Source organism: Castanea sativa, chromosome 8 (genome assembly GCF_040712315.1).
Source record: "Castanea sativa cultivar Marrone di Chiusa Pesio chromosome 8, ASM4071231v1".
Taxonomy (NCBI): domain Eukaryota; kingdom Viridiplantae; phylum Streptophyta; class Magnoliopsida; order Fagales; family Fagaceae; genus Castanea; species Castanea sativa.
This window is the reverse complement of record NC_134020.1, coordinates 43,959,443-43,979,232: the sequence shown is the minus strand read 5'-3', so window position 1 is coordinate 43,979,232 and position 19,790 is coordinate 43,959,443. Positions and strand designations below refer to the sequence as shown.

The 19,790-nt window shown below is 37.7% G+C and overlaps 2 protein-coding genes and 2 non-coding genes across 5 annotated transcripts; 2 read left to right on the top strand and 2 right to left on the bottom strand.

Annotated features, from left to right (window-relative positions):
- Positions 1-8,687: 8,687 nt before the first annotated feature.
- On the top strand, positions 8,688-12,968 carry LOC142607621 (histone deacetylase HDT1-like). Its single transcript, XM_075779176.1, has 10 exons — positions 8,688-8,923; positions 10,009-10,079; positions 10,186-10,400; positions 10,827-10,840; positions 10,928-10,993; positions 11,087-11,208; positions 11,766-11,870; positions 11,980-12,070; positions 12,455-12,590; positions 12,673-12,968. Exons 1-10 carry the CDS (start codon positions 8,911-8,913, stop codon positions 12,731-12,733), a joined length of 894 nt encoding a protein of 297 aa, XP_075635291.1. The 5' UTR covers positions 8,688-8,910; the 3' UTR covers positions 12,734-12,968.
- Positions 12,969-14,593: 1,625 nt separating this feature from the next.
- LOC142607605 (splicing factor U2af small subunit B-like) lies at positions 14,594-18,432 on the bottom strand. 2 transcript variants are annotated; one of them, XM_075779150.1, is made up of 5 exons: positions 18,003-18,432; positions 17,630-17,711; positions 16,766-16,892; positions 16,193-16,657; positions 14,594-16,069 (listed from the first exon to the last, which is right to left on the bottom strand). In XM_075779150.1, the coding sequence occupies exons 1-5, from the start codon at positions 18,324-18,326 to the stop codon at positions 16,045-16,047; spliced, it is 1,023 nt and encodes a 340-aa protein (XP_075635265.1). In that variant the 5' UTR covers positions 18,327-18,432; the 3' UTR covers positions 14,594-16,044. The 2 variants fall into 2 exon arrangements, with proteins under 2 accessions (XP_075635265.1, XP_075635264.1); XM_075779149.1 differs by having other exon boundaries at positions 14,594-14,984.
- Positions 18,433-18,606: 174 nt separating this feature from the next.
- TRNAL-UAA (transfer RNA leucine (anticodon UAA)) lies at positions 18,607-18,689 on the top strand. Its single transcript has one exon. It is a non-coding gene; the product is annotated as a tRNA-Leu (tRNA).
- Positions 18,690-18,915: 226 nt separating this feature from the next.
- On the bottom strand, positions 18,916-18,987 carry TRNAG-UCC (transfer RNA glycine (anticodon UCC)). Its single transcript has one exon. It is a non-coding gene; the product is annotated as a tRNA-Gly (tRNA).
- Between the last annotated feature and the right edge of the window lie 803 nt (positions 18,988-19,790).

The following is a 19,790-nucleotide window of genomic DNA, read 5'->3' as shown; positions in this document are numbered from 1 at the left end:
AAAAGGGACATATTGATTTGGCATTACATTGAAACTCGATTTTGAGAAAATTAAGTTTCAAAACAGGGATACGAACCTAAATAGTTTCAAAACATGGACAAATTGCTAAATTTTTTTTTTTTTAAGGGCAAAAGCCCAATTTTCCCTTGCAGTGGTTAATTTGCTCCTCAATATGGTCATATGGTCATGCAATCAATGAGAATAGGCTCTGTAAGGACCTAAAAACTCAAAAACCCGCTAAGTATCCTACTGCTGATTCCTTGATCAAAGGTCCGAATACAATATATTTGGTAGAGAGGGTCCAACAACAAAAGTCCCCATTCCATATCTTCCAGCCCCTATTTATATCATTCGTTTCTATTATCTCAGCCTTACACCTTGCCATCTATCAAGCTTTTCCCCCGACACTGCCCCGTCTGCAATGAACAAAGCTCTAACTCGCGTTACAATCGTTCATGTCATATCTACATTAATGCAACGGACAAAGTTGATATTTTCTAATTAATGCGCGAGAAGGTTGGTGACATTTAATGCAATCTTCTAGGTTATCCTGCCACATTCAGATATTTGCAATATGTCCTTTATGTCATCAGTGTCCATGCCACCTCATCTTCGGGTATTGTCAGGTGAAGTTCCTTATTCCTTTATATCCTCTTGCTTGCTACGTGTCAGCCTTCCCTTCCTCGGGTCCTCGGGCTCCTGGGTCATTGGCACCTCACAACAGCCCCTTTAACACTTGAGTTATTAACCATAAATTAATAACCAAGTTTTAACTTCGCATACACGCTTCTTACCTGTCCCTTTGTTTTCACACGTACAAACGTCTCGTATCCCACGATGGAGCATTTATGGAGTCTGGCATTTCTTTTCCCGCGCACGTTCTACGGTTGGATGGGTAATGTACGGCTCAGATTTCGCTCTCAGTTACGAGCGGGAAAGTTACCGCCCTTATTTTTACCTCCTTATTTCTACTTTCTCACCCCTATAAAAGCGAACCTTCAAGCTGGATGCAGTTCATTTTGGCATTTTAAAGTATTAAAAGAAGAGTGAGCTCCCGAGGACCAATTTTAAGCGATCTTCAGAGGTGTGTTCATTTTCCTTTTGCTTCTTTCTACTCGCTTGCTTTTCTTCTTTTGTCACGGGGATTAATGGGTAGGTACGCTAAGCTAGTTAACACAGACGAGGCAAAGGCTGCCTTTAAAAACCGATATAGGATCCCCGATGACGTAGACATCATGTATTGTGAGGAAGAAGAGATTCCACTCGTATCTCGCCCACCTAAATCCGTTTTGATTCCCATGATTGCGTTTATCAAGGGGGGCATGGAAATTCCTATGGGTAGAGTAACCAGGGATTTTTTAATAAACTATAGGCTTACCCCCTCACAGTGTTCCCCAAACATCCTTAGAATTTTAGGATGCGTAGACGCACTTAATCGAAGGATGGGGACCAATTTGACATGGCAAGATGTAAATTGGGTGTACAACTGCCAAAAAGGGGATAGGACTAAATATTATATGAAAGGTAGATTCCCCTCCGTTAGGTTGATCTCTTGCTTACCCGATTCAAGTAAAGGGATGGATGAAGATTACCTTGTCATCTCGGGCAACTGGCATGACAGCTTACACTGCCCTACCCGAGAAGGGATGCCAGGTAGTGTTCCCGAGGACTGACCTAGTACTTAGGAATGACCAAATTCTTTTTATGTGTTTTGTTCTGCTTAACTTATTCCTTCTAACAATTTCATTCCTTATTGCAAACGATTTCCATACTGCTCCGAACTTATCTGCTGTGAACCGTGCTGATCTAAACAGGATTCTTCGGTCAGAAATATTTGTACACCGGGACAGATAACTCCGAGCAGCCCACATCATCCTCGGGTACACACCTTCCACCAAACGTTTCCAAAGCCCGAAGAACGTAATCAGAGCAAGGGATCTACGATTAGCTCAGATTGACGTTGCGGCCCCTAGATTCCTACTGCCCGCACCTCCGCCTGCAGGAACTCAAGACGCACAGCTTCCTGCCCCACTTACTGCCCAATTACTTTATCCTCCTTTGGACCAAGCTGCTAATCTTGTCGCCGAGGAAAGAGTTGCCACGCCCAAGCCAAATCCTCCCGAGGTGACCGAGAAGGATTTTGAAGTGTTCTACCGCCCAGACGCTCCTTCCAGTTCCAACCCGTCGACCAGCGTAATGGGTTTTCAAGAGAAAGAGCCCGACCTGTTGGCCTTACTGCAAGCGCACGCAGGCGACTCTTCACCGGCGATGCCGGTCCCTCCTTGTCCAAGCTACTTGCCGTTACTCGTGCACCTTCCTGAGAGGTGGCGGACAAAAAACGAAAAAGAGGCCAAAGTAGCAAAAAATGTGATAGAAATCGAAGAAGGAGCAGTCTTGACCCTTCGTTAAAGATACAAGGGCCGGGAAAGCCCTTTCCAAAGCCGCTCCTACCGGTTCGTCGAAGGACCCCAGAGTGAGTCTACAAGGAAGGCGCGCGGCGACCCAAACTTCACCCTCAGGCTGGTAACCCCGTTTTGGATGACGCCAACTTGAGGGATCCGAAGAAGGGAAGTTCGAGCCCGGTGGCCGAATGTTTAGAGAAGGCTCTATGCCTTCCCCCGAAGACATGGCCGAGTTGCGGTCATTCCGGGCAGCAAGAGAGAAGTCTTCCCCGTCTTTGAAACAGATTTAGCCAAGGTATTTCCTAAATCTTTGCACATTCCGTTTATGAGCTTAACTGTTTGTTATGACTAACTTTGTTAATTCAAATGTCTCATGGAAGCGGTCCGAAGCTTCTTTTTATGGCCGAAGAGTGGGTAGACCATTCGCTTGGATCTAGCCCGAAAAGCCGAGCATAATGCCGAGGCGAAGTGAGTGGCACAAAAAGAAGCCGAGTTAAATTTAAAAGAAACCCTCACTCACTTGTCGAGGTAGAAAAAGCCCAAAAAAACGCCGAGGCTGCCCTCGCAAAGCTATGAATCGCAAGCAAACCTTGCTCTTCGAGGCCCAAAAAGTGCTCAAAGTAGGCTTGCTCTCACTGTTGTTGAGCTTAAGCAAGTGCAAGGGTTGCTTGCCACCAAGGAACAGGAGCAGCCGTACCGAACAAGTAGCATACGATGCCGGAATGAAAAAGGCCTCTCGATAGCTCGACCGCCCAACTCAAAGGGGTTGCTAGGGCGTTTTGTTCGGAGGTATGGGGTCATGCTTTGGACGCCGCCGGTAGCCGTCGATGCCGAACTCCGGGCTCCAGACAGTGTTTACTACCCTGCGGCATTGCGACTAGCGACTAGCTCCCTTCATGCCGCCAAGTGAACCAGCTGCGCCCATTCCTGCTCCTAACCCCTCTGATGCGCCCACCACGAAAAACCCTTCTCCCACAGCTCAGCCCGTGGAAGAAGTAATTGAGGGTGATTTGGCTGAAGAGCCAACAAAAAAGAAGAAAAACGATAAAGAAACAGAGAAAAGAAAAGACAAGCAGCCTGTTGCTTAGTCATTTTATTGTTGTTGTCTTCTGCTTTTTTTTTTTTTTTTACGGGTGTAAGGGGCTATATGATTGCTCCATTTTTGTAACGAATATTTTCTAAGAAACTAATATTAGCCTTTCTCTTTTTGTTTTTGTTTTTTTTTTTTAATGCAACTCCTATTACCATGTGTTGCCGTTCAACTGTCACTTTGTACGCATTCAGATAGAAGCTTACACGAATTAAAAATCATAATATCACTTCAAAGTTGTTCATTATTATACTTGTGATTTTAAGAAACACAAAAGGCTTAACCTGGGCACCATAATTTCACGACTTAACCTTTTATGACGTTTGAGAGACAAGGCATGAAACAAGATTAACTTTACACTCCTAAGGTTTGTTTATATACATTAGCCTTTATCTTGTTAGATTTATGATTCTTGAGTTATGGTCCGAGGAACCAGAGAAGAACTAAAATCAGTTTAACACTTATATTTTTGCAAGTGGTTAACTTTTCTTAGACTTGTGGCCCGAGGAGTTGAACAAGAATTAAGGTCAGTTTAACACTTGTGTTTCTGCAAGTGATTAATTTCTCTTAGCCTTGTGGCCCGAGGAGCCGAACAAGAGCTAAGGTCAGTTTAACACTTGTATTTCTGCAAGTGATTAATTTCTCTTAGACTTGTGGCCCGAGGAGCCGAACAAGAGCTAAGGTCAGTTTAACACTTGTATTTTGATTAATGCAAGATTGATACGAATGGACACCAAGCACCCACATCTTTAGCACAAAAGGAGGTTCTTTTCTTAATAATAATAACGTCGTAAGTTATTTACATTCCAAGGGCGAGGAATCACCCTCCCATCCAGATCTTCTAACCGATAAGCCCCTATACCTGCTAATGAGGTAATTTTATACGGCCCCTCCCAATTAGGACCCAACTTTCCCCAAGCAGGATTTCTTGCTACCCCAACTACTTTTCTCAGTACCAAATCACCTGGTACCAAGGGCCTAGATCTAACTCCCTTGTCGTATGTCTGCTTGAGCTTCTGCTGATAGCTGCCCATCTTCACACTGGCTATTTCTTTTCTTTCCTCAATAGTATTCAAAAAATCATACATCCTATCATGATTGCTCGCGTCGTCATACTGGTCGGACTTCAGGATGGGAAAACCCGATTCTAATGGTATTATAGCTTCCATTCCATACGTCATTGAAAATGGAGTCTCGCCTGTCGATCTTCGGGGTGTAGTACGATAAGCCCATAATACATGAGGCAATTCCTCTACCCAGCATCCTTTAGCATCATCCAATCGTTTCTTCAACCCCGCCAAGATAACTTTGTTCGTTGCTTCAGCCTGACCATTTCCTTGGGGGTAAGCCGGTGTTGAATATCCATTTCTTATTCCCATTCCTGCACAATACCGTCGGTAAGCTTTGCTATCAAATTGAAGCCCATTATCAGAAATCAAGGTATGAGGGACTCCAAAGCGAGTTATGATATTTTTCCAGATGAATTTCCTAGCATCCACATCCCTAATGTTGGCCAATGGCTCGGCTTCCACCCATTTCGTGAAGTAATCCATGCCGACAATGAGCCATCTCCTATTACCTACTGCCCGAGGAAAAGGTCCGACGATATCTAAACCCCACTTAGCGAAGGGCCATGTGAGCTTTAAGAAAATAATTGATACGTTTACATAACTACATGCAAATTCATTGAAAGATAAATGATTGAGCATTCTGTAATGAGTAAAGATTTTTAGATATCAAATAACAAAGTACATGCCAAGATAATCAGGTTACTGTAAAGTTAAAAACATAGATTTAAAATTGTAGACATGTGTGAAAATAGTGAAGTTAAAGTATCAAATTAACATAAATTATGAATGCTTAAACCTATTTTTTAACAATTTATGTCCAAAATAAACGACTTTTAAAAATAAATTATGATATTTCCTAGAGTGGGTGTGTTACTTAACAATGATGTGATATTCATAAAAGAGATCATGTATAAATAAGTAAGCAATCAAACTGTAATGTTTATCTCAAATTAAAATAGAGTGCCAACTACAATTGATAATAGATTATAAAATTAATTTTCAAGATTGTAAATATGTTATATGTTTTTATTTTTTATTAAATGAGTTATCCAATAAGTCAATTGTAATTTTGTTTTATATTTTGGAATGTTGATATTGTGTATAAATAAAACATGTGTATTTGATTTACTTATCTTTGTGTTATTTTGTTTTAGATAGCAATGTTAGGATTTGTATAATTTTAAAATTATTGAATAAGTATTAATAAGTTTAATTGAATTCAAAATAATGCATTTTACATCAAGTAATTTGTTGCATAACTTTCCAAATGGCAAATACATGTTGTTTTCTTTATAAAATAATAAAAAAAAATTCATGTGAAAATACGGGTCAACCCGATCCGACTTGACCCGCAACCTGATAGACTTGACTCGAACCCGACTCGACCCGGTCGTTTTGCCATGTCATTTACAATAAAACACATTAAAATAATATTTCTACACAATAAAATAATATATCCCAAAATTACCATCATTTTACAATACAACACATTATTTATTCTTTCTCTCTCATTCTTTCTGTTCAAGAACAACCACAAATTTACTGAAACCACCATCACCACAAGCCCACCACTGCTGCACTACACACACTGACACCACCACCACCACCAACCCATAATCTACCATCAACACAAAAAAAAAAGGGACATATTGATTTGGCATTACATTGAAACTCGATTTTGAGAAAATTAAGTTTCAAAACAGGGATACGAACCTAAATAGTTTCAAAACATGGACATATTGCTATTTTTTTTTTTTTTTTTAAGGGCAAAAGCCCAATTTTCCCTTGCAGTGGTTAATTTGCTCCTCAATATGGTCATATGGTCATGCAATCAATGAGAATAGGCTCCATTGTAATATGAAATAACAATTTTTTTTTAACAAGTAAACTATCAATTCAACATCTAATTCAACATTAACATAAGCGAATTCGAGTTTTTTCCATGTCTTTTACAAGACAACACATTAAAATAATATTTTTACACAATAAAATAATATATCCCAAAATCACCATCATTTTACAATACAGCACATTATGTATTCTTTCTATTCAAGAACAACCACAAATTTACTGAACCACCATCACCAAAAGCCCACCACTGCTGCAGTACACACACTGACACCACCACCACCAACAACCCATAATCTACCATCAATACCAAAAAAGAAAAAGAAAAAAAAGGGACATATTGATTTGGCATTACATTGAAACTCTATTTTGAGAAAATTGAGTTTCAAAACAGGGATACGAACCTAAATAGTTTCAAATCAGGAACATATTACTAGATTAAAAAAAAAAAAAGGGCAAAAGCCCAATTTTCCCTTGCAGTGGTTAATTTGCTCCTCAATATGGTCATGCAATCAATGAGAATAGGCTTTGTAGGGTTAGTGGGCCTAGGAATATGTATTGGGTTGGCCTAATAGGGTTTGTTGAGCTAAATGCTCAATCTGAGGACGCTGAATAGTCCGAGGATGTAGAAATGTCAACCTACTAAGCAATACTAATATGTAAAGAAGCGATATTTGGTCAAGTATATCCATGAAGTTGGTCCGAGGAGGAGTATGTCCTCGGCTAAGTAAGGCTGAGGTAGGAGAAGGTTGTTTGGCGTCCAAGGGGCGATGTTCTAAGAAATCCTACAAGTACGGACAGGCATGGTAGGTGTATAAGATAAGAAAAAGAGCTATGAAATATCTAAGATAAAGCTGTTACTACCACATTGAATACTCTGCAACTACTTCTCTGGTCGCTTAAATGGAGAAGTGATGCCTAAGCATCAGGGTTCAGTCTTACAGCTGCCTCTAAAGACTTCAGAGATAGGTTGATGGGACAAGTATCTAAATTGATAATCTGATCCATACGTGAAAGATGGAGGAAAGAGGGAGGATGATATAAAAGGAAAGGAAGACGCTTAGGATAAGGGATTAAGAAAAGAGAGAGAAAACACTGTACACATCACTATACATACTTGTAACCTATCTTTGGAAGAGAGAAAGATAATAAAAATCATCATCGGCTTGTGTCCGAGGAAAAATTCTGTTACATAAACGGTTCATTGTATGTGACGTGGTAATCTAGCCCATTATTTTTGTTATCTAACATCACTAGAACTTAGATTTCAAGCCCACTCTCTACAAATTTCATTGTTTAGGACTTTTTGGGCCTATTCCCTTCTTACTATTGGGTTTGGGTGCAAATTGTGACCTTACAGACTCTATTGTAATATGAAATAACAATTTTTTTTTTTAACAAGTAAACTATCAATTCAACATCTAATTCAACATTAACATAAGCGAATTCGAGTTTTTGCACTAGGGTGAGCTCGTCCTTGAGTGCCTAGAGTTCAATCATGGCAAATGATGTTTTCCTTAGTGACGTTGAGAAGCTATTGATCCAATCACCATCTTCATTTCTCAGCAAACCTTCACCCCCGCAATACTCAAGTTACTCAAAGAGGAACCATTAGTGTTGAGATTGACCCAATTAGGAGAGGGAAATCCATTTGTCTTGTCAGAAAGCTGAAGCGGTTCCTGTGAAGCCACAGGAACTAATCCACTCCACTATTGGAAATAGAATATTCCCAAGGAATTAGTAGGTACTTTGAAGAATTATGAGAGACACAATTGGAATTTGGAATGAAGCCACTGTGTGGTCTGAAGAATATGGAATTATGGGTAGTGCATATTAAAAAAATGCCACAAAAAGAACAAGTGGTATCAAGATTAAAATAATAAACAAAATAGTATCAACTTCTGACTAGTAGTTTCTAAAACAAATTAGCAACCACATGCAATGTGACTTGATAGTAGAAGTTCTTATCTTCGCATTTAGAGAGGAGCGATTTGAGCGATAGTTTAAGTAAGGCCTATGTAGTATCCGTGGCATGAAATCGATGAGCTCACACTAAAAAGCTACTTTTTCATTCAGCCAAAAAAAAAAAAAAAAAAAGCAACAAAAAGAAGAAAAAAAGTTTATAAAACAGGAATCTTACGAACAAAGCCCAGCACAAAAATCAATCCAAAGCCATTTATGATTTTATGTAGTAGTAGTAGTCGAGTAGGTATATGTCAAAAAATGCATGGCCCAGGACCAGGCCCAAATATAATAACGCGTATTCAAGCATTAATCATTCTCAAAACCCTAGTAGGTGAGTGAGGTCTTTAAAAGTAAACCAAGCGGCGAGCGGCAAATTCCTTATAAAAAAACCCTTCAAACACTTTCATTTCTGCCTCTTTAATCGCTCACTCACTCTAAACTCTCGCTCTCTCTCTCTCTCTCTAAAACCCTCCCAAACCCTAGCCTCCTCCTCCTTCTCTCTCTCTCTCTCTCTCTCTCTCTCTCACTCGCTTCCATGGAGTTTTGGGGTAAGCTTCTCATCTCCACTATCATCGTCGTCCTTGTATTAGGGTTAGGGTTTCGTATTCCTCTTTGTATACCATGCTCATCATACACTTCTGTCTCTCTCCTTTCATTTCCGTTCTTGTCCTTAATATTTGCATATTTGTTTCTCTGTTGTTCACATGATTGTTTGTGTTTGTTTGTTTTTTTGTTGCCATGGCTGTGTTGTTATGAAGCTTGGAAAGCTACTCGTTGTTCTTGTAAAAATTGTTTTTGTTTTGGAAAAGTCATTTCTAGTTTTTCTGCTGACTCTGTTTTGTTACTGTATGTGTAAGAATCGTGGATCATGTTTCATTGTTTATATTTTTTTTGCTGTTCTGTTGTTTTTGTGTTGGGAAAGTACTTTCTGGTTTTTTCTGCTGAATTTGTTTCTTTGTGTAAAAGTCGTGTTTTGTATTTATCAGATTTTAGTTTATTTCTGTTTACTTAGTTTTCAGTTTGTAACTTGGTATAATTCAAAATGAATTTTCAAAACGTTTTTAGTTGGTGTTTTCTGTCTTTTGGTTCTCGAAAAGAATGAGATAAAGGAGAGGAAATAACCCCCCAAAGAATTAAACCCATATTTTAAAGCCTTTTTTACTTATGCTTTTTGTGTCAGTGTGTGTGTTTTCTTTACAATCTAAATGAAAATGGAACTCCTGTGGTTCTAGATTGCCTTTGTGATTTGGCGATAATGTCATATTTTCTGTTGTGTATAACATTGGAGCTGTGGAGATGTGAGCCTTTTTGTCTCTACTTCCTATTGTTGTGGTTATGAATGGGGGAATTGCTATGGTTCAGTAGTTCTTCCTGTTATATGATTTGGTGGAGTAATGTTTATTGATTGTTACAATTTTTTGTTAATGCTTGAAATCACTCTGTTCATTTAAACTATTGTTCGTCAACTGCTGCATCATTACATGCCCGTTACCTTCCTACAGCTTAGTAATGTACGATCATGGCAAATCCACTACTTATAAAATGTTGATAACTATTAGTGCTCTGTATCTATTTGATTATATCAACTGGCATACAGATGTTGAACTGTTTTTTTATTTGTGTTAATCTCAAGGTGTTGAAGTCAAGGCAGGGCAGCCTCTTAAAGTATCACCTGGAGAGGAGAAGCTCATTCATCTTTCACAGGTAAAAATTATTGTGTTTGTACTGTTGTTTTTGTTGGGTTGATTGCTATATTGCTGTCTAGTTTTAGGTGTGTTGGAAATGTTTAAATTAATGCTTTTTGATTCAGGCATCCCTGGGTGAGTCTAAGAACAAGGGAAATGAATCCACACCTATCTTTGTGAAGTTTGGTGATCAGAAGCTTGTGTTGGGAACTCTTTCTCAAGAGAAATTCCCTCAGCTATCGTTTGATTTGGTTTTTGAGAAGGAGTTTGAGCTCTCTCACAACTGGAAAAATGGGAGTGTTTACTTTGCAGGTTACAAGGCTGCTGCCATGTATGAAGAATATCCTTAACATTTGCTCAATTTTTTCAGCAAATTGAGTCTTTGATAATTACTTTCTCTTGAAATTTGGTGCATGTCTTACGGGGTTGATGTGATAGTCCAATGCTAACATCCTAAAGTATTTACTGAACCTGTAAGCTGTGCATATCTGCCAATGCATGTGGAAAGAAAAGCTCAAAATGGATGGGCATCTTCCCAATAACTGTATTAGTTTTAGAAAATAACTGACTAATTGGTTTCCCCTATATTAGTTTATGTAAATAACTGATCGTATTTTTGAGTCTAAAAAGCTATCTACCTAATGAAATCATTATCATTAGGACACCATATTTTGGGATCATTCTAACACATGTTGCATATGGAAGGTCTGTTTCCCTCTAAATTATCTGTTGTATCCTTGACTCTCTAGTCCCTTGTCTTTGCCACTGAGCCTGCTACTGGTGAGTGATAAAAATATGATTTCTAAAATTTCTCATGTCTTTTCAAAATGTGATTGTGAAATATTTACTAATTTCAAACTTGTGCAGATTCTGATATGGATTCATTTGATGATGAAGAGGAAGAGGAGTTGCCCCTGAACATTGCAGAGAATGGTAGATGATGCCTTTGAGATCTAATTTTCTGTCAGCTGAATATTATTTTCCATTTTAAGCCCTTGCTGCCTCTGACTGCTAAACAATTTTCAGGTAAGGCTGGCCCAAAGGTTGCAGCAGTTAAAAGTGTTGCTGCACCTTCTGAAAAGCAGGTTAAGATTTCAGAACCAAGCAAAGATGATGAGGATAATGATTCGAGTGATTCTAGTGATGAGGTATACTGCTGCTATATTATTGCAGAAATTCTTCTAATAGGAATGTCATAGATACTCACTTTTGACCCTTAGGTGAATCACTTTGCATTGTAGTTATATGCATGATTATCTTCTGTTTATGGTTGTGGTAATTTGCCTTGGCTCAAATATAATTCGTCTTTCCACTAAAAGTAACATCAAAGTAATGTGTCTCTGCATTCTTGTTCTCATATGGAACTAAAAATTGTGTTTGGGAGTGTTCTGAAGGAGCAATTTTTGTTGTCTACAAGCCCTTTATCTACATTTCTTCAAATTATTCTGCTAAGGGGGGAAATTTTTGGGCAGTGAATTTCATACAAGATTGATATCAATGTGTTGTAGATTTTAATGGATAAAGAATTCTTACTTCGCCTGTCTTGGGTCCTAGCCATAATGCAATGACTACTTTATGCAATTACAGCGTTGCTGATTGCACCTTTATGTTGCTCCGTAGGCCTTACATTTTCTATTTTCATTTTCTGTTTTTAATATTCTAATTGAAAATAATTTTACCAGCTTTAAATTTTAATATGTTGCAGGATGATGATGATGATATTAGTGGTGATGAGGATGAGGATATGTCTTTTGGTTCTGCTGAGGATGATGATGAGTCTGATGAGGAGCCTGAAGAGACACCTAAGAAGGTATAGAAATATATCTTGTATTCTCTATAACTCTCTCTTCTATCTATTTGAATATTCTTGACGTTGCTGATGTTTTTATAAATTGTTGATATCACCTCTTTTGTTGAAGGTTGAATCAAGCAAGAAGAGACCTTCTGAATCCGCAACTAAAACTCCAGTCCCAGCCAAAAAGGCAAAAGCAGCTACTCCTCAAAAAACTGGTGAGTTTGTTTCTATGTTGTCCAAACTTGTGGTTGCTTGCTTTTAAAACTGAGGGTCCAGGGGTTTGATGATCATGTTTTGTCCCTATAATCAAAGTTGACCTTCCATTTCTTATTCTGGTTGTGTTATTTGTTTTCTAAAAAATCAAAGTTGATCACATGGAAAAATATCTATGTTTGCAACAGTTTCACTCTCTTTTCATGTGTTTTTAATTCCATATCAATTGTTTCATCTCTTATTGTTGTGACATGTTTGGAATCAATTATTTTTCTGGAAATATGTATCTTCCCGTGACATGATTGGAATCAATAATTTTCTGAGAAAAGATTACTAAACTCTGCACCTTTAAACATGATTTCCTATTTTTTGTTTTTATGCTTTAGATGGTAAGAAGGTCGGTGGTCATACAGCGACTCCACATCCTTCCAAGAAGGCTGCAAAGACTCCTGCAACTAGTGAGCAATCTAAGCAGAAGTCCCCAAAATCCGGTGGTGCATTCTCTTGCCAGACCTGCAGCAAGTATGTTTACTCACTCCACTTTTCTCCAATTCTATAACTGAGGTTGCTTTCTAGTCTCACATGCTTCTCTATATATGCACAGGACTTTCGGCTCTGAAGTTGGTCTTCAGTCCCACACAAAGGCCAAGCATGCTGGCAATTAGTGACTGGGCTATCACAACATTTGCTGCTGTAGCATGATCTGGATTTTCCTGGAAATGGATTCATAGAGAGCTAGGGGTTATTAGATTTTGGCACCATACATGAGAGAGGGTTCTAGTTGAATGTCCTGTTTTTGGAGTCTTGTCTTTCCGGATTTAGTTCTCTCATATTTTTGGACAACGTAAAACGAGGTTATTTTTTACTGTTATTATGATTTTTTTTCTTCTTGCTTCGTAATCTGCTTTTATTTTACATAACATGGGAGAATGATGGAAGTCTTGGGAGAATTATGATTTATCGAATGAGAGAATTTGGCTGCGATTGTTTAATATGACTAAATAAAACTAACTAAATAATTATTGCATCAACAGTGTGGTCTGTGAAACTCCGTGGCAAATATTGTCTATGGTATGTAATGATTGTTTATAAATACTTGAATTTGTTTCTTTTTTATTATTTTGGTAGAATTTATCAAAATGAGTAGTTCAGAAAACTGAGAATTGAGGCCTAATCAAAGTTCAAAATTAGGTTATGCTAAAAACCAACAAGAAGATTAGAGAAGATCAAGTGTGCGAGTTATCCAGGCTTTCGTGTGATTTAACGAGTTTTTGAGTATCAATTTCTTTCCTGTCATGAAGTCGCATGAATCCCTTCTTAGGGGTGAAGGAAAAATAACGATCTAAGTCGAAACCAATTCAACATCGTGTGCATTGAAAATTACCTAAAACATGGAAGAGAGAAAGAGAGAGGATGTTTGATTTCTTTTGCAAACTACTATAGAAACCCGATGGGTGTTTAGTCTGTCATTAATATTCAATTTTGAGTGAGGTTGGTCCTCGTTTTATGATATATTGATCAAAATGATTTTGGGAGAGCCAAAATGGGGTATTGATATTTGATATTTGTCCCCTTTTTGTTTGGCTTCTTAGCAATACATACAGGATGCCGTTTCCAACCAAAAAAAAAAATTAAAGGTTTAAAAATAAAGATCACCTCATTTTGGATTTCTTGTTTACTGATGTTTGGTCGCTGTAGCGATTGGAAAATATGCGTCGTTAAGTTTGGAAAGTTGGTTTGTCCAAAATTAATGATGTTTTGAGTGATTGGAGCAGTGTTTGTAAGGTGGAAAGTAGGTTTGGTGTCGAAATCAGACAATGGAGAAGGTATTGAAGCCGGAGCAGTAGGTGCATGAAAAAGAATGAGAAAGGCAAGGTTGTCAAAAAATACAAAAAATAGGAGCCTATATTATTTGAAAAAAAAAAAACAGAAAAAACATATTAGTATGTTAAATAATCACAAAATATATATTCATTCATAAAAAACCAATAATTTGCATCCATTTGAAGTAATTACCATACATCCATTTGTAAGCATCATTTAAAGAAGTCAAAAATTTCAAAACGTGACACTTTATTAGGAAGTTATTTTTTATTTAGATCAAATTGACACTCTATCTCTCTATATTAAAATAGCCAAACTTGATCTATTGAAATGTTATTTTTTAAATGAGTCCAATTGAGCCTTCTGTTAAATTATAAAAAATTACAAAAAATCAGGATCATTTGAAATTGTCAAAATTGTACAATCTTACTGATCTTGAACAATCACAAAAATCTTTGAGAGATCTAGATCGTTTTGGGTAGGTAGGATCATAAAATCATAAGACTCATATCGGAATGTTGACAACCATGGAGAAAGGGATCAAACAAATCTCATTCTGTACAAAAACAATTCTTTAGCTCAGAATGACCTTCCAACCAAATTCGATTGAAAATGCCAGAACAATTGCAACTGGCTTTGATATTTCAGCAAAACTTGAAAGTTGAGAGAAGGGGCGGGGGGAGAGGATAAGTACACTGGACTAAATACCAGCACGGCAAATACCAACCATATTGGCTGAAATGAAATAGCATTCAAAATATTGCAAAACATAATACACAAAAGCTAAAAAGTTGAATAGCTTAATACCCAATGCAAATCCTAATGATGTCAATAACGATGAACCCAATTAACAATCCCAAAGCTATTACAAACCCAAAACACAAAAACATCAATTGCCAAATGGCAAATTTTTTCACTGCAGCCAAATAGCAAATGTTTTCACTGCAGCCATATCCCTGACCTGCGACGTGACCAGAAAGGCATCTATAATATTTCAAGACCTCACCTACGACTCTCAGAAGCTAAAAATTTGGTTGCAGGTACTTTCCTTCTCATGCATAAACCCTGTCCTCTGCTGCTGCACTCAAGAACCTGTACATAAATTTCATGGTAAGCTGCAAATAAAACAATATTGGTCCTTAGAAGCAGGGATACCTGAACCTGCAAAACTCATAATATGTAAGATCATAACTTTCCCGTAAACTATGGTAAAATAAGGTAAAAGAGAGTTCATAGAAAACTAAACCAAAGACAGAACCATGGAAATTTGATCGTTCCCCTGATGTGTGGTGGTTTCAGAGAGTCCCTGACAGTAAAATCATTCATGCATATACTGATATCTCAAATCAAAAAAAAAGTTCCACACATGCTTATGGTGCACGCTATTAAATTTGGTTCCGAGCAGGAGTAAATCAACAACAAAAAAACAGACTTCCTCAAAGATTTCCTTTGTGTTGACTAAAGGATACAGGCTTAACCAATTACTTCCTAAAAATTGTATGCCTAACATTATCAAAATTGACACCGTGCCTCTGTAAATCCTCTACAGTAAGAGTTCTACCCATTAGGCTGGTGGTATAAATTCCACACACACACACACGCACACGCGCGCGCGCGTATGTATCACAATTCTGGATAAAGGACACTGAAGAAAAATCCAATCAAAGGGAAAAGGATGAGTTGAAATTTTAGATATCATATGGTGGTTAGGTTTGTTTGATTCAATGCGCCGTCAATTACAGTTAGTCAAGGGATTCTAAATAAAGGAATTGACTAGTTTTCTAGCTTTTTATTTTATTTTTTATTAGTAACTACAGTCGCACGCATTCAGTGGATCCTAATCCCATGAGAAACTGACTAGTTGACAAATAAGGATAAAAGAGATCTGGTTGAGAGGAAAAGAGGGAGGAGATGAAACGGTGAAATCTTGATAGCAACTGATTTTTAAAAGGAATGCAAATACTAAATGGAAGCTGGAAGCAAAGAAACTGGTTAAAGATGATATAATAGTTTCTACAAAGCCTATCATGAGATAAAGCATGTATTAAACCATACAGCAAGCAGTATGTATGCAGATGAAAAGGCACAGCCCACCCCCCCAACATGCAAACCAAAAAAAAAAAGAAGGAAAAATAACAATTCAAATTCCATATCAGAACTGTGAACCTGCACACCACCTGCACAGTGGAAAATGGGCTGTAAGCTATTTTCATTAAATTGGTGGTCCTTGCTGAAATGTAACTTTCTCCCAATGAAGCAAAAGACTATATCAAAATAACAAAAAGAAAGAGGAAACGAACCAGAAACTGTTAAAAGGATCAGAAATTATATTCTCTTGCTGTGGAGGTGGCTGCTGCTGGTAGCCATAGTTTTGATCTCCATTCTGCATATGTCCATTATAATTGCTGTCGTCATCTCCATCATTGTTAACCTTATTAGCACTTTCTTGCTGTTGTTCTCTTTCCCTATTCCATTGTTCAATTTTGGCACGCCTCTCTTCACTGCCTTCCCTAACTGGACTGCGGTTCCTCCTTCCCCCAGGGCTCCTGCTTCTGCTTCGTCCTCTCCTATGGCCAGGGCTTGTGGTCCTGTGCCTCCTGCTTTGACTTTCATGATAATAATCCCTTTCATCATACCTTTTGCTAGAACCACGTCCCCCATGAGAGCGCTCTTCATAGCTACGATGCCTGTAAGGGCTCCGACTTCGGCTTCGACTGCGGCTGTGCCTTCGTCGGTACCTCCCAAACAATTGCCGCCTTAACTCCCTGAAAATATCAGATTAAAAGAATTACAATCAGATGCAACACTTTCAGACACAGCATAACAAGTTTAGGTATTGCGGAGAATATAACATATCATAGAGGACAGTTTACCTGCTGATCCTTTTCAAGTGCATAAAATTGCAGTATCCACCACGGTTGCAAGTGTTCTCCTCATACTGCCTACAAGTGGCTTCACGAAAGTCTGTCACTGGAGAAAAATCAACAATGATGGGACGGCCTGCAATTTTTGGTTCCCAAAGTGAGATAGATGTGGACCCTGTTTTCATTATCTCTAATTCTAGACATGAATGCCAAAACTACTAATGGTAAGTTTCACATGCACGCACCTAGTGGGTCTTGAACCCACAACCTCACCCTACATCCCATTATTATTGGAGAAGGAAGTGTCAATTGAGCTATAGCTCATTGGCAAGACAAAAGTTGTTTAAATTATATTTTAAAGTTTTTGGTTTCAGTGTAAGCCAAATAGTAATACAATCTTTTTTATCTTTTTTTGATAAGTCCAAATAGTAATACAACCAGAGAACAAATTCCAATTTTAAGCTTCTTGACAAAAGATGCATGAAACCGATATAAACTACACAGTTCTAAGGATAAAGAAACCTTCTACAGTATGTTCAGAATGGAGAGTGAACGGGAAGGGTGGCCTTCTCCTCTCCTCTCTACCCATCTCTCTCCTTCTCCCCCACTCTTACTCAAAGAGCTTTTTCAATACAACAAGTGTCCTACATATTATAGCCAATTCAATCATAATATGAGGAAGTTATAGACGAACCCTATGGGTCTTGAACGCGCAACCTTACACTCCATCCCTTAACAAATGAAAAAGTGGTACCATTTGATTTTGAGCTAGAGCTTATTGATAACTAGCATAAACAGAATTTAGACTACAAATATTCAGTAAATAACAAACCCTAAACTCAATCTAAAAAAAGTGGAAAAAGAAAAATGAACCTGCATAAAACCTTCCGGTCAGATTGCGAAGTGCATTTGCAGCATGTTCTTCCTCCCTGAACTGAACATAGACATTACCCACCTGCCAAAATATATAAAATCAAGGACTTTCTCATTGGAGAGAAACCACATTTGGGCCAGAAATTTTTGAAAAATTTACGTACAATTTCATACAATAAAGATATCTTATACACAAGTCCATAAACATTATGGCTTGTAATAGTAAAGAATAACAATATTTTACTTTCTAGTACCTAAATAAATGTTAAATATTTTTACACATATTCTACCTTCAAGTATATCAATTAGTCAACAGTAGACATGAAAAACAAAAAAAGATGGGAAAAATTAGTTTGGAACAGGCGGTAGGTACCATGTGGTCGGCAAGGTTGTCACAGACATTGAGGCTTTCAATATCGCCGTACTTGGTGAGCTCCTCAAAGAGATCTTCATAGAACTCCTCGAAGTGGCTTTGGATGGTACGAGGGTCGATGGGCTGGCCCTGAGCGTCGACGCCAGGCGTGATCATGTCGGGGCGCTGGTACATGTTGGAGAGGAGAAGGGTCGGGCTTATGCTGGGCTTCGTGTGGAGCCTCGAGCACCGGTCGCCGTGTCTGCACGCGCCGATCTTGAAGTAGAACGGGCAGTTCACTCTGTCTTTCTCCGTCCCAAATATCGACGCCAAGTGCTCCGCCATTTCCCAACACCAAAACACAATTTTTTTTTGTGACCAAAAAATATAACTGTGATTCTTTCTCTAGAAAACGCGTTTTTTTTTTTTTTGAACTAAAGAAAGAAGGCGTGTGTGATGTGGAAACGGATAAGTGATAAATAGAGAGAGAGAGAGAGAGTGATGATGTAATCAGGGCCGTTCCTTGATTCTCTTTGTTACTTCTAGATGTTTCGGCGAGGAATCAAAATGCAATTTTGGTTTTTTTTCGGTTAATTAATTTGAGCTTGGACATTAGTAACAGCGAGCTGGTTTGCCCGAGAGGTTAAGGGGGAAGACTTAAGATCTTCTGCACATAAGTGCGCGTGGGTTCGAACCCCACAGCCAGCAACTTTTGTTACCTGCCTTTTTTTTTGTATTTTTATTTTTCAAAATAAACTGGAGACCAAATTAACCTGTATTTTTATTTTTCAAAATAAACTGGAGACCAAATTAACCTATATATATATATAGCTTTTTGTAATTTTTATGTTTAAAAAATAAACTGTGATTTTTGTATTTTTATTTTTCAAAAATAAGCTGGAGACCAAATTAAAAAACAAAAAAAAGTAGACACTGCGTCTGCCGGGAGTCGAACCCGGGTCTATTGCTTGGAAGGCAATTATCCTAACCGTTGGACTACAAACGCATTTGCTTGACTTTTATGCTACTGTCAATTACTTAATGCAACTAAAAGGGCTGATATATAAGGTTCATTCCCTAATTGTTCACTTTTAATACCATTTAGTTGCCAAGATCCTTATAGTTCAACCAACACTTTCTAATACTTCCAATAGAAATTTTCAGGGTTTGAATCACCCTCATTCATATAAAAATTCAAGAAACGAGAGACGTGCGTGCAAAAATAACTACTTACTAATACATGTATTTCAATTGTTAGTGAGTTTGTTATTTTTTATTGGCATATCTCACACTTATTAGATTTTGATACTACTAACATGATATTATTTGATACCACTAACATGATATTATTTGATACCAAATACCATCTTTTAAGAAATTATCGTTCTAAATACCATCTTTTAAGAAATTATCGTTCTAAATAAATAGTTATATGTTAAATAATTATTTTAAATTTAAATATATGATTTGATACTATTTTTTTAATAAATATCTTAAATTTTTTTACTCAAGGAACATCACGTACCTTGAACGTGCATCACCTACTAGTAATAACTAAAGCAAGAAACTTTTCTATTGGGCCAAATCCAGATAGCAATGCTACCAATTTTTTGGGCCCAATCCTCAATTCCTTCAAATCCAAGTACAAAAGCAAGAAACTTTTTTGTTGGGCCAAAATTCATAGTTTTAAGGACAATTTTCTTGGGCTGACTTTTTTTTTTTTTAACACATTGTTTAAAGTAAAAAATACATAGTTTTACCACAAAAACAGAATCATGGAAAAAGTATATGTTTGGGGTAATTTCATCC